Genomic DNA, 13,155 nt, shown 5'->3' with positions numbered 1-13,155 from the left:
ATTTCTGAACAGGAGACACTAACCTTTCTATTCATCTTGTAATCGTGCACCACAATTTACACACCTTCCAGTTCTCCTTCAGAAAGTACTTTTTCCTTCAGCTGCACCATACAATACGTGATTGTCAATCGATTGCACTAGCAGGAGGTGCTCTAAGTGGGATTAAAAGGAGTGTGGCCGAAGAAGCGTAACTAGAGATTCTTTCCAACATGACAATGTCATTAAGGGCATGGCTACCAGTATTATACTAAAATCCCATGCATCACACAGCAGGCGACCTGCCCAGTATTTTTGGGGCTCTCTGAGTTTTCTGCCATTGCATCTTTACATATAAGACAACAATGGACCTACGGCTGAAACAAGCAAGACCTGTTGACTTTGCAAATGCTTGTTAGCAGTATCAAAAAATTAGTAACTACGATTGTTGCGAATAATTTGTCTTGAAAATATTTCGATTCTTATAATATTGCTGTGAAGTAAGCATTATTAATTCTCTGGAAGGAGTAGTGGTCCTCTGAGTGTCTTAATCATTCCCATTCTCCCCTTTACACCCTTTTCTCTGCACTCTGTTATTACACGTGCACAACATTTTTCTTCACATGTCTTTTTTTGATCCTTCCTCTACATATCGCACATAGCATCTCTCTCCTCTTCAGCACCACCTTTTCACTCTCTTCTTCTGTGTGTACTTACTTTCATCATCTCCACTTCACCATCCCCCATGTACTCAATCCACCCACTCACCTGCTGACACTGCATTTTGTTTTGCTTTGGCGCTGTCCATTAAGCTACAGATGCATATTTCCTTCACACTTTCTAACATTTACAATTGGCATGTATTTGACCATTGGTTTGCAGAGAGGCTGGATGTGCAAGTAGTTTGAACATCTTTATGACCCTCTGATAGGCACTGTCAGAACCTCACATGGTATTCAGCCTCCACTCTGCAGCTTTCACCCAGACACCTGGAGGTAATTAATTTCAAAGTGTGCACTGCATAAAAGTTGTGTGTTGCTTATAAAATTACAGAAACACAGCAGCTTGAAAAAGCAAATACATCTAGGGGTGCTGATGCAGGGTTAAGTAAAACATGTGAAATGCGGAAAGGACTTGTTTCTCTGACAATTAAATTAAAGGTTGTTACAGTGACTGTCTCTGACATTAGTTAAATTAAAGGTTGTTGCAGTGACTGTTTAGAAATCAATCAATCCCTGCTTTTGCCATAAAAGATAACGATATAAAAATAGAACCTGCTAGGGACCCATTTCAAAGCACAGCACTTAAAGCTCTACTAAATTGAACCAGGCATGTCATGTAAAAAGGGACGTCATGCATTGCAACACATTCCTTCCTTTTATACCTAGGCCTTCTGCACTGTGTGCAGCACAACCTCTGATTCTGAACACAGGCAGACATTCGTTTAGACTAAATGGGCTACTTTATGTGTGCATGCTTAGGCGTTCCTTGTAAGAGAAACATGTTTAACAAGCATGCTAACACAGTAATCAAGTTATTTTATGCATTCCTTCCTACCACTCATATCTCACTGTGGAACTTAGGCTGTGGAGCTAGCCTGAGCATCCACGACTTGCCCCCGCTGCGAGCTGCTCCCTATCAGGCTCAATTGCGCATTCTTCACCATATCATAACTTCTCAACTTCGGAGCTGTAGTGAGTGCCCCCCCCCCCCCCCAAAGTGAATGATAATCCAACCTGAATTCACAATTAAAGATGAGACTGGATAAATGTGTAAATGCGACAACAAAAACACATAATTTGTTTTAATTCAACAGGAAAAGAAATCTAGGTCCAGTCATTCTATATATAACAATTTAAGCCCTGCATATTGCAGCATGAGGCAACGGCACTACTACACGTGCAGTTGCGGCTGCTACCTGGAAGCAGCAGTGGGGCGGGAGGGGGCAAGGGACGGGGGGGTATCTGTTTTAAAAAAACAAAACGCTTATCTCCCGGTCAGCCGACTGGCCGGCCACCGCCACCATTCCTATGTCCTCTTCCTGACTTCTTGGGAGAAACAGTAAGCACCAGGGCTCCGACGCTACCCGCAGCCAATCACAACGTTGCAATGTAGCATTGTGATTATTCTGAGCGCTGTGACATGGCATGTTCTCCACGCAAGCTGCAATGCAGCCTGCATGGAGAACAGGTAAAGTGCGCATGAACGTTTTGGGCGGCCCGAGAGGGCCGACCAAACAGGCATTGTGCACTTAGGAGTGTTCTACCACTCCTCCCCTGCTCTGCAACCGCGCCCGCCCCCTCACGCAAGTTGACACAGCAGGAGAACAAAATAAAATGATAATAAGATTACTTTCTCATCGTTTTATTTTTTCCTTTCTTTTGCTTCTTCATGGCAGTGGGGCGACGCTCCTCTGCCTTAGCGGAAGAGCCACCACTGTAGATGTATTCAGACTTTTAAACACTAAATTGTCCGCATATAAAAACAGCATTGTTTATTGACTCGAGCTACATATGTTTGGCATTTCTGACAGCAGGAAATTGAAATTGAAACAGACGGGAATGCGATTCAACTTTACACTGCGATTCAACTTTACACTGAAGCAGAGACTTCCTACAATAATTTAATTCTAAATAGTCTTCCTGCCCCACGGCCTGCCTGCGTATGGCATTAGAAGCGTGGCGCGGACCTCTTTGATAAGTGCAGGGAGACTGCTTCAGTGCCAGGATGGTACACACACGTCAAGTCAAGGCCGTCACCATCCTCCAGCAATAATAGTGGCGCTGGAAATCATAAATGCAGAGGGAGAGTGCAGCAGGCCCTCATATACATATAAAGTGCGCACCAAGCTTAAGATGCTCCGATGGCCACCACGACTGTGCATGCGCACAAGTGTGTGCTGCCACTGGCGTAACGAAACTTGAGGGGCCCCCCTGCAAGGCACGTGAAGGGGCCCCCTCTGGAATCAATTAGGAGCCCTCGGCCAGAGTACTGTTCTGAGGGGCTCCCAGGAGATTAGGGCCCCCTGCACCACGGGGGCTGCGGGGGCCTGTGTTACTCCACTGCGTGCTGCAAGTCCCCGCCACAGCAATGCCGTATTCATGCTGGTGCAGCTGCTGCCCCCCCACCCCCCAAGTTCAAGGCTATCTTACACAACAATTTTTATTTATTGCAAAGAAGTTTGCATAATGCATAGTATTTTAATGAGGGCAGTATATTTACTGGTGTCCTGACAAACGTCAATTGAAGCCAGGGGTCGCAAGCAAATTGCCAGGGGTCGAAACAGTTTGCGTAGGAGTCACAGTTGCAGCCCCTGGTGACCTAATTGACGTGCATGGTTAGAAACTTCCTGTGAAAAGAGGGAGAACGTTATCTTGGCATCTCACTGTCAGAGGAGATTTCAGCCTGGAGAGAATATGATCCTGTAGTCCACTCGACCAATGGTGGCAGATTAAGAAGTCATGGTAGACAATGCCAATCTCCACTGACAGATACAGTAGGATGAGGGCTGTGACTCTGTCAGATCATCAGTCAGTGGAATAGGTACTCATTTTGTGCCTAGGTGGGGAAAAACACACTTAAATTCATCCTTGCAACGGAAGGGCTCAGTGAAATTCAGAAAGTGAAAAATATTACACTCCGACGCAGTTTGGAAATGGCAAGTAGGACTGAAATTAGTTGCTGGTTTGAAGCATGTAAGGATCCAAATCTTGATTTCACAAGAGAGAAAAGTGCCACTTGTTTAAAATGAGAGGGGACAATGCACAGAAATAGAGTCTGTGTAAAATGACGATAAACGAAGCTAGGGCCTTCACCGCCCTAACGGAACACGGATTCAGAATCTCCCCTGATTAAAGGATAAAAGAGGAAATGATGGGGTGAAAGTGAAAATTAATCAAACTTAGAAGTTTACAGGAGAGCAGTGAGCAGAAAAGCGGATAACTGCCTGCGCTCCCAAGTTTTAAAGACCTTAGTGTAAAAAATATAAATTTGCTCACAAAGTTCTGTGGGACATGGCAGATCCCATATTATGAGCAGAGAACGTTTTAATAATTTAATGGGTTCCATCTTCAAATTAGACACAGAAGGAGTCAGTTTAAAATCAGGTTAAAATAAAATTTGTGTGGCTTGCAGGGAAGCTGATGCGTGCAACCTCAGACAGATTTTGTAATATTACTTGAGTCATATGTGACATGCCATCTTTTGTGTTCACCTACCTTAACCAGTAGATATCATGACTGTGATATAAAATAGGTGACCGGTTCATTACAGACAGTTTCATATAGTGTTCATTTTCATTTAAAGATGAACTGCTTTGACAAAAGATATGGTGCTCCATGTGTAGATGACTTTGAGTCCTTTTGAAAGTCTTGGATTCCCGGGGGAGAATCTTCAAGTGAGATAATATACTTTATTCTGGTCTCACTATGAATGTTAGAGCAGATCATGAAATCCATCTTAATAGTCATATGAGATCAGTGGCATAGATCCCTAGATGGTAAAGATGCTAAAAGAAGCAAAACTCAGATGAAGAGTGCGACCAGCTGAACGTGTAAGGCTCTGTGTATGGAAATATATATTTTTCTGTGTTTTCTGAGACATCATCAGTTCAATTTGTAAATTTGCTCTATAGGGTGACAGAAGCGACAAAGAGGGCTAGATGGGCAGTATACCCAGGAAGTAACTGGCTTATGTTTCTCACAACCCACCTTTTCCCTCAATCAAGTCTTGACTTGCATTTCAACTTATACAGTGCTCCGCTGCCCTTTGGCTAGGTTTGCGCTAATACATATACCACATGCACATATACATACAATGATAACAGTAGAGTATGGTACCAGAGCCAAAAAGGTAAGGCTGCAGCTACCTTTGTGTATATATAAGCACTTGTACCCAGACGTGGGTCCCTGGATCACTTTGCCACTGGATTCAAGCTATCCTGGCTGATTAAGGGTGATACCCTGAAACCAGTCCCAGGATGCTTGTGTCTGGTCCAGAGAGGACCTGGCTTGGCAGTTTGGGCTGAACTGTTCCTATGAGGAGCAGGGTCAAGACTGATTTGCATATGGCTGGGTCTAAACTCGGGTGGCATGGTGAGCAAAAGAACGATGCATTTAACCAGTTCTCTTGACTATTTATATGTCTTTTGGTTTCTCGCCCTTTGTGTGGAGGCAGGAGACCGCCTATTCAAGTGTAAGTAGGGCTGTGCCCAGCTCCGCCCTCCCATCCTGCCAGTGATGGCCCATTTAGGCACACATAAGCTCTCTATTGTGTGTGGCTGTCTAGGAGGAATACACAAAGCCCAGCTGTCAGTTATACTCAGTCACGTGACCCAGAGACAGGCTGCAGGTACTTGGCTAAGGCAGGAAAATGCCAACGTTTTAAAAGTGGCATTTCCAAATTGTACTCTTGAATCCAACTTAACCGTGAGAGAGGATTTTTCATTACGGTTCCAAAGATACCAAACATGAACTGCCTACCTGCTCCCAATTGGAAATTATCATTTACTGAATGTAATAATGTAACCCAAATGTTATCCTATGAAATGTAAGAGCTTTTTACTACCAGGACATAAAAAACTGATAGGTACATGTCCACATTTTTAAATAAACTGCACACTGCCCTCTGGGCTGTTTAGGGCCTCCACTAGGGGTGACCTATATGTACTAAAAAGGAAGGTTTGAACCTGGCAAAAGGTTTGTTTTGCCAGGTTGAGATGGCCGTTTAAACCTGCACACGCATGCTGCAGTGGCAGACTTGAGGCATTTTTAAAGTGCTTCTTAAGTGGGTGGCACAATCAGTGCTGCAGGCCCACTAGTAGCATTTAGTTTACAAGCCCTGGTTACATGTAGCACCACCTTGCTAGGGACTTATAATTAAATTAAATATGCCATAAAGGTATAAGCCAATTTTATCATGCTTAGAGGAGTGAGAACAAACACTTTAGCACTGGTTAGCAGCGGTAAAGTGTGCAGAGTCCTAAGGCCAACAAAAATGAATTCAGCAAAAATAATAGAAGTGAAGGCAAAAAGTTTGAGGAATGACACTGCAGAAAGGGCGACAGGAGTCATATGACGTCACTTCCTCTGAAGTTATTAGGATAAAAGTGTATGTGATGTCACTTCTGCTACCCCTGGCATTTCGGTGAATTGACCCCCATGAACTTCCTTCCCTTTTCCTGTTTCACCCTCATTAACCTTCTCCTTACCCCCTTACCTATCGGTACCTAACCAGCCTACTGCCTTTCTCAGTCCCTCTTTTCTCTCACTCACTCTTACTTGCCCACTCACCCCCTCCTATCCACTTCACTCTCACTTTGTCCTCTCCAGTTCTCCATTCCTCCCTTAAGGCCATCCTTCTATCTCTGTCCACTACTCTTCCCTAGCATTGCTTCCTCTTACATTCTCCTTGTTTACCCTCTTAAATCGTCTCCTTATTCTCCACTTCTTCACCCTACATTCATCTCTCAGTCCTTTTTCTTTTTACCACTCCCTTTTCCTCATCTACTCGCAGTGGCGGCTCGTCTGGTAAGGCAGAGGAGAATCACCCCACTAATTTTAAGCAGTGTAACTAAGGAACAATAAAATGATAACGTGATGTTATTATCATTTTATTGTTTACATCTGCTTCGCAGGCGGCGGGCAGGCGGGGCTGCTCTGCTCTCAGAGCAGGAAAGGGAATGAGTGGTTTGCCCACTCCTAAGTGTGCAATGATGCTTTGACCGGCCCTCTCAGGCTGGCCAAACTGTCATGCGCACTTTGCATGTTCTCCAGGCAGGCTCCATTACAGCCTGCCTGGAGAACATGCCCAGGCCCCCAGTTCCCGTCTGAGTGCCGAGCCACGCCGCTGAGACCAATCACAACGCTGCATTGCAGCGTTGTGACTGGTCATGGAAGCCTGGGTGCTTACCAATCACAATGTTGCATTGCAGTGTTGTGATTGGTCAGGGGAGCCTGGCAGTGCTTCCTGGTTCAGCTGAGTCTGACGGAGGAGAGACGCAGGACACTGCGATTTAGTAAGTTGTTTTATTTTATTTTTTCACATCCCCCATCTCCGGCCGCACCACCCCTGATCTCTGCAGGCCGCCACTGCCTACTCCCCCTCTATTTTACTTCACTTCCACTCTGTCCTCCTCTCTTGTCTCCCTTCCTTGCCTCATCTTGTGCTGTACTTAGTATCGGTTTTGTGTTTTTTGTTTCAATTTATGACTATTTTATCTATGTTAACCATACAACCTTAGCATCTCTGTTATGTTTCTATTTAAAGTGCTCCCGTACCTCTTGATGTTCGATGATATAGAAAACTGGTACGTAAATAAATAATACAGCACCTGCTGGTAATGTCACAAGCAGGGCATCCTTCAGGGAAGATTGGCCAATGGGGCCAGAAAGGATACAGTTGAGTAGTTTGAAGTGATGCAACCTTTTCATTAGGCTTGATTTCAAACATGGAACTCCTCAAACTCCTCCCCCTAATTGCCTCACTTTTTCAAGAAATATTTACATTTCAAGATCGTCACTGAAAGCCGATTAACCTTTAGTACTGTGATTTCTGCCAGTCTCAGATGCTGTAATTAATTGAGTCACACTGACTGGAAGAAGTAAGGAATTTTACATCTCCAAAAACTATTAGATCGTTAAATTCAGTTTTCAAAACTGATGGTTTTGGCTAAACTAACTAACTGCCAACAGCCCAAATTTATGAGTTTGTGAGAAACTGATCACACAAGCCAGACAGACTGCTTTTTGTTTGCCAAAATAGAACATTTTAGCATCTTATGGATGTGGGGAAATTTATACTACCAGACAACCACAAAACTTTTAACTCATATGTGGGTGAGTGGTCTGAGGCCACCTAGGATTACTACATCTCATTTATAATGTGGTACTTATAGATATGATGGCCTGAAACAATATGAGAGTTTTCCTATTGCAGAAGGCTGCACTGGGGAGAACATGAAAGCCATTTAGGAAAGGGAACATGTAGATGATGGTAGTTCAGCAATCAGCAGGCCCTGCAGAGGTCAAACAAAAGATCTGCAAAAAGTCATAATAGTCATAAAAGTGGGAGAACACTTCTGGCTGATAGAACATCTCTCAGACTGGATTTTATATAGAGGGGTGGAGCCATAAAATATGTTAAATTGAATGTTTCTAGTAGTTATGTTCAATATTGGGTCTTCTAAAAAGTAATAGTTAATATGTAACTTTCCTGTCATGAAGTGTTCATCCCTTGACCAGGGCTCCAGATTGTACTGTGCTTTGCCGAAGGAGTAACCTGCTGTTTTTCCTGCTCTCTAGTGTCTTGTACAGTGATGCAGAAGTGTGGATCTGGCCTGCACACCGCAAGCTCATGTTTTTGGGACAACAGTACTGATGGTAAGAGTATGGCTACATAAAACAATAAATACTTTGCCATTTTACTACATTTTACTTAACGTAATAAAATGCTATTTATTCTAGCTGAATCAGTCAGGTAACCTATTTGTGAGACAGTATAAATTGTGTAAATATTTCTGTTTCTGAATATTCTTCTTGCTTTTTCTAACTCCTTTACTCAATCTTTATAGTGATGACTATCACCTTCTTTTCTATTCATGTATCATAATTAAGGCTAACTAATGTTTCTTACAGATATATCCTTACCGAAAGTAAGTAACTAGTGCTTTAGGGTTGTGAAATTACACTTGTATGACATTTACCATGCCTACATGGGTGGTGCAAGAGTGCCAGTCCAAAATCACTGGTGGCATTTTGTACTTTAAATAAACCAAACAAGTAATTTTCTTGACGTAACTCAGTGTTCAGGATTTCGAGGTGTCCTTGAAGTCACAATGAGGACTCATTTAAAGCTTCAATCTCAATCACGGCTGCAGGAGTCAGACACGTTCTCTCAAATGTCCCCCTCTGACACTACAAGAATGGGTTATGTTCTGGAGGGCCTTGAGTAAAGACCCCAGAATGACCCCGTGCCAGAGTTCCAATTTTCCCTAGTGTAGAAGCCCCAATCCTTGGCACATACTCAGATGGTAGCATCAGTGAAGAAAGTTGGATTGAATTTCTGGGAAGGAGTCACCAAAAATATATACATCATATATACATTTTAATACAAGATAGAAGGTCCACTTATCCAAATTGGGACACTATCGGTTTCTCCACTACATAGATTGAATTACAATAACTTCAAAGATATGTAGGAGATATAATGATTGCAATATCCTAACAGACTGAACTCAAATATAACCGAAACAAAGAAGCTGTACCGCAGATTAGAACACATGAGTAAGGAACTACCCGCTAACTACATAAAAGTTTGGCGACACCAATCTGGAGTCGGTGGTACTCTCACTGAACTAGTGATAGTCCTTGTTTGAAGATAAAAACCCCCAAAACCACTTTACAGATGTAAAGTATTTTCTCTTTTGGTCCTGAGGAAGGTAATCTAAAATCATTACTTTCACCAAAACGTGCGTAGACCAGTGACTGCACATCTGGGAGTCCTATCTAAGAATCAAAACAAAGAGAAACCAATCAGAAATAATTGTAATGGACTATTGAATGTTCGAATCTAATTCTGACAATTATGATGGATAGCAACAGTGAATAAGACACCATTACAGATGTGCTTTTATTGTCATTTTATTGTTGTTTTTGTGTAGGTTTTGTGATGGTATGTATGATGAGATTGTTAGGTGAGAATGGAAAGTTGATGGTGTTTGTCTTTTTGGGGGTTATCGCAACGTGTATCAAAATGAACAGAATTAAGATGTGATTCTTTTTTCAACTGTAATAGAATATGAATTTGCTGTCATTTGTAAATATGTTTATGAGCACATGAATTTAAAACATTTGAAAAAATATGTACACATAAAAAATAAAAATATAAATGTTTTTGATAAATAAAAAATAATCAAAAAGGAAAGTAGTCTCCATGTGTAGAATTTGTCTTAGTAAGTAGTCGTTGTGCTGAAGATTATGTCCCATGGGGAAATGTCTTGTGTGAGTAATTGCCATTTTTTTGAAAGTAGATAGGCCAGATTAGAGGTTGTTCTAATTGTAGAAGCCCCCATCCTGGGCAACTCTATTCTGCCACAGTGTTGGAAAGTGGCTGGGAAGGGCTGCTGTGCTTGGCCAGATTAAGAAGTCCTGACCGAGCTCCTGCTCAGAGCTCTGGCTGGCTCTGGGTCGAAAGTCTCTAACCCAGGGCTCTGGTCTTTTCCTACCCTGTCACTAAGAGCATATGACAGGGCCTCGCAGGACCTTGGAGGTCTCCCCAGCCTGTCTGAGTTAAGAAGCTCTGACTGGGCCTTGGTCAGGGCTGTGGTCCGCCCTGGATAAAGGCCTCTGGCTCCTGGCTCCATTCACTGACCTGCTGTGTCACTTAGAGCCCAGGACAGGTTCTTGCAGGCCCGGTAATGTCTCCCCAGCCTGCCTGGATTAAGAGGTTTTGACCAGGCCCCGGGTTAGAGGCCAGGCTGGCCCTGTGGTGGAAGCCTCCGGCCCTGGGATCCGTTCTCTAGCCCACCATGTATCAAAGTGTCATGCACATGATCTGCAGAGCCGGGAAGGTCTTCCTGCATGTCAGGGTTGAGACCCTGACCAAGTTTCAGGACAGAACTTCGGCTGGCCCTGGAGTGGAAGCCTCTGTCATTGGGCTTTGTTGTGATGAAGAAGGTGCCCGGGACAGGGTCCCACAGGCCATCGATGTTCTCCCCTGCATGGCTGAATTAGCAAGCTCTGCCTGGACCGTGGGTCGGAGCTCTGGCTGGGCCTGGGGTGGAAGCCCCTAGCCCTGGGCACAATTCTCCCACCCGCTGTGTCTCAAAATGCCAGTGATGGGGTCTGCAGTCCCGGAGAGGTCTTCTCTGCTTGGCCAAGTTAAGACACTTTGACCGTGACCTGGTTCAGAGCTCCGGCTGGCCCTGGGGTGGAAGCCCCCAGCTGCAAGCTCTGTTCCCCAGCTCTCCATGCTACTTACAGACCAGGATGGGCTCTCCTGCCTGTGTGGATTCAGAAGCTTTTACTGGGCCTCAGGTCAGATCTCTGGCTGACCCCGGGCTCTTCTCTCTGCTCTCTGGCCCTCTGTCTCTCAAAGTGCCCAGGACGGGGGTGGAGTGCAGCAGGGCCAAGGAGGTCTCCCCCTCCCTGTCTGGGTTAAGTAGCCCTGATGGGCCCAGACTCAGAGCACCGGTTGGCCCTGGAGTGAAGCCACAGCCCTGGGCACCTTTCTCCAGTCTGCTGCATCTCAAAATGTCCAGGACGGGGTCCTGTAACCCTGAGGAGGTCTCCACTGATTGGCTGGGTTGAGAAGCTCTGATTGGGTCGCTGGTCAGAGCTTTGGCTGGCCCTGGGGTGGAAGCTGCGGGACCTGGACTCCTTTCGCCCTCCCGCTGTGTCTCAAAGTGCCCAGGACGTAGATGGGGTGGGGCGTCTCGGCAGATCACCTGGAAACACTCTTTAAATCGCAGAGACTGACTTCCAAATGGGAAGCCTGCCAAGCTGTCTCACTTTGCAGGTGGTTGATGGGCAGTGATGCCTTGTTCCCATCTCTCCTGCACCCGCAGGTGGCTGAATGCTGCAAAAGTTGCATATGACTCTTGCTAGTGCATTGCTCGGCTTGCACATCGGCAGATAAAGTAACTAGCTGTGAGAATAAATGTGAATTGCAGTACACATTGATCACTGACACTTTGAAACACCTTGTGGCTCCAGGTTCCTCCTCAGGCTATGCCTTTCTATGGGTCCCTTGAACTTCAGTTGCCCTGGGGCTCTCCCAGGGCATGGGTGAAGCTGTTGTAGGGAGCTCCACTCCCTTTGACCTTCTACGGTCAGACCCCAATTGCCTGTTGCAGGCGCCCTTATTCCTGGCACAGGGGTACACCAGCACCAGGATTGGTGCCCTGCGACGGAGAAATGTGGCATACAAAAGACTGATTCCCTGATGTCACTCAGGGGACCGAAGCCCTTCAGATCGAGGCTCACCCCATGGAGAGTGTCAGGCTGGTAGCAGCCCCCAGCATGCCGGATTCAAATCTTCTTCGAGTTTAGTTGCTAGGGAATGCGGCCCAAAGTGGGTTGTAAACTCCTTCCAAGGTCAAATATATGCATGAGACTGATAGCCAACAAGTACCATAATGGAAAGTTGAAAAGACTTTAAAGAAAGTGTTCAAGAGGCCACAAAACCATTAAGAGGTAAATGAGTTTGGTCATTGTAGTCTGATCTGAGGATACAACACGGCAGGAAAGTCTGTCACCCAGAAGGGTGGATCCCCTCCACGGGACCGTAACTTGAGTGCAACGACACCCTCCACAATGCTGCTCCTCTGTGGCAGGTGCGGGAACTGGCTCCTGGTTGGCAGGGTAGCCTATGAGTGACAGCTAGCTCTCTGCTTTGGCAGGAGTGTTATAGCCCACTGGCAGCACTTCGCCATCTCCGCAGAGCTGACACTACCACTAGCATGTCAGCATGTACAGTACGGTTGAAGAGCCTTAATGACGATTAGGAAAGTTGCTTCCCTACGTAACATAGCTGTTACATGCAGTCCATGAGGCAGCAGAGTGTGTTTTCCTCATGGCAATGTTGCTGCACTGTGATAATAAACTCAAATACGACCTTTACACTGCAGTAATAATCATGTGATTTTATGTTCATCAGTACAGTTGCTCTAAATAACATGTTATTGGGAACATTTATATTCACTGCCATGATATACAAACCTTTATATTGAATGTTTGCCAGTGGGTTCAAAGCTCATATGTCACAGGAAACCAGTCTTCATTGTGATTTATTTGACTTAATTCTCATGGCTGACTTCATTAGCAGGAAACTTTGCGCTGCTAAACAAAAAATGCTAACCAGCTAATAAAGTAAACTGCTTTCACAATGACAGCACTGCTATGATAGCATTAATCAGTATATCTGACAAGCTCGCTTTTGCAGGCTTCTCCATGATGCAAGAGTCTACTAAATAATTATCCACAGTGTGTGAAAATAAACCCTGTTACCCAAAAGTTAAATGCACACTCCCACGCTGCACTTTATTTTCCCATTGCAGTCTTGTTAAACATACTCTGATATCAAGGTATTAAAATTAGTATAACACATTTTGGAATCCAAGTTTAATTTAATTTAATAGAATTATTTATGAAGGAACTTTCCTGTACCTTTCCCACTAAATTA

The 13,155-nt window shown here is 44.6% G+C and overlaps 1 protein-coding gene and 1 pseudogene across 1 annotated transcript in view; both read left to right on the top strand.

The window, feature by feature from the left end:
- Nucleotides 1-13,155, top strand: part of DYNLT3 (dynein light chain Tctex-type 3) — a 118,781-nt gene that overhangs the window by 79,351 nt on the left and 26,275 nt on the right. Inside the window, exon 4 of the mRNA XM_085622909.1 lies at nt 8,277-8,354. Within this exon, the coding sequence (XP_085479035.1) occupies nt 8,277-8,354 (78 nt within the window). The remainder of the gene's footprint in view (nt 1-8,276; nt 8,355-13,155) is intronic.
- On the top strand, nt 11,568-11,720 carry LOC146805640 (5.8S ribosomal RNA; annotated as a pseudogene).

Source organism: Triturus cristatus, chromosome 8 (assembly GCF_964204655.1).
Source record: "Triturus cristatus chromosome 8, aTriCri1.1, whole genome shotgun sequence".
Taxonomy (NCBI): Eukaryota; Metazoa; Chordata; class Amphibia; order Caudata; family Salamandridae; genus Triturus; species Triturus cristatus.
Note: the sequence above shows the minus strand (reverse complement) of the source record. Positions and strands in the feature narration are given on the sequence as shown.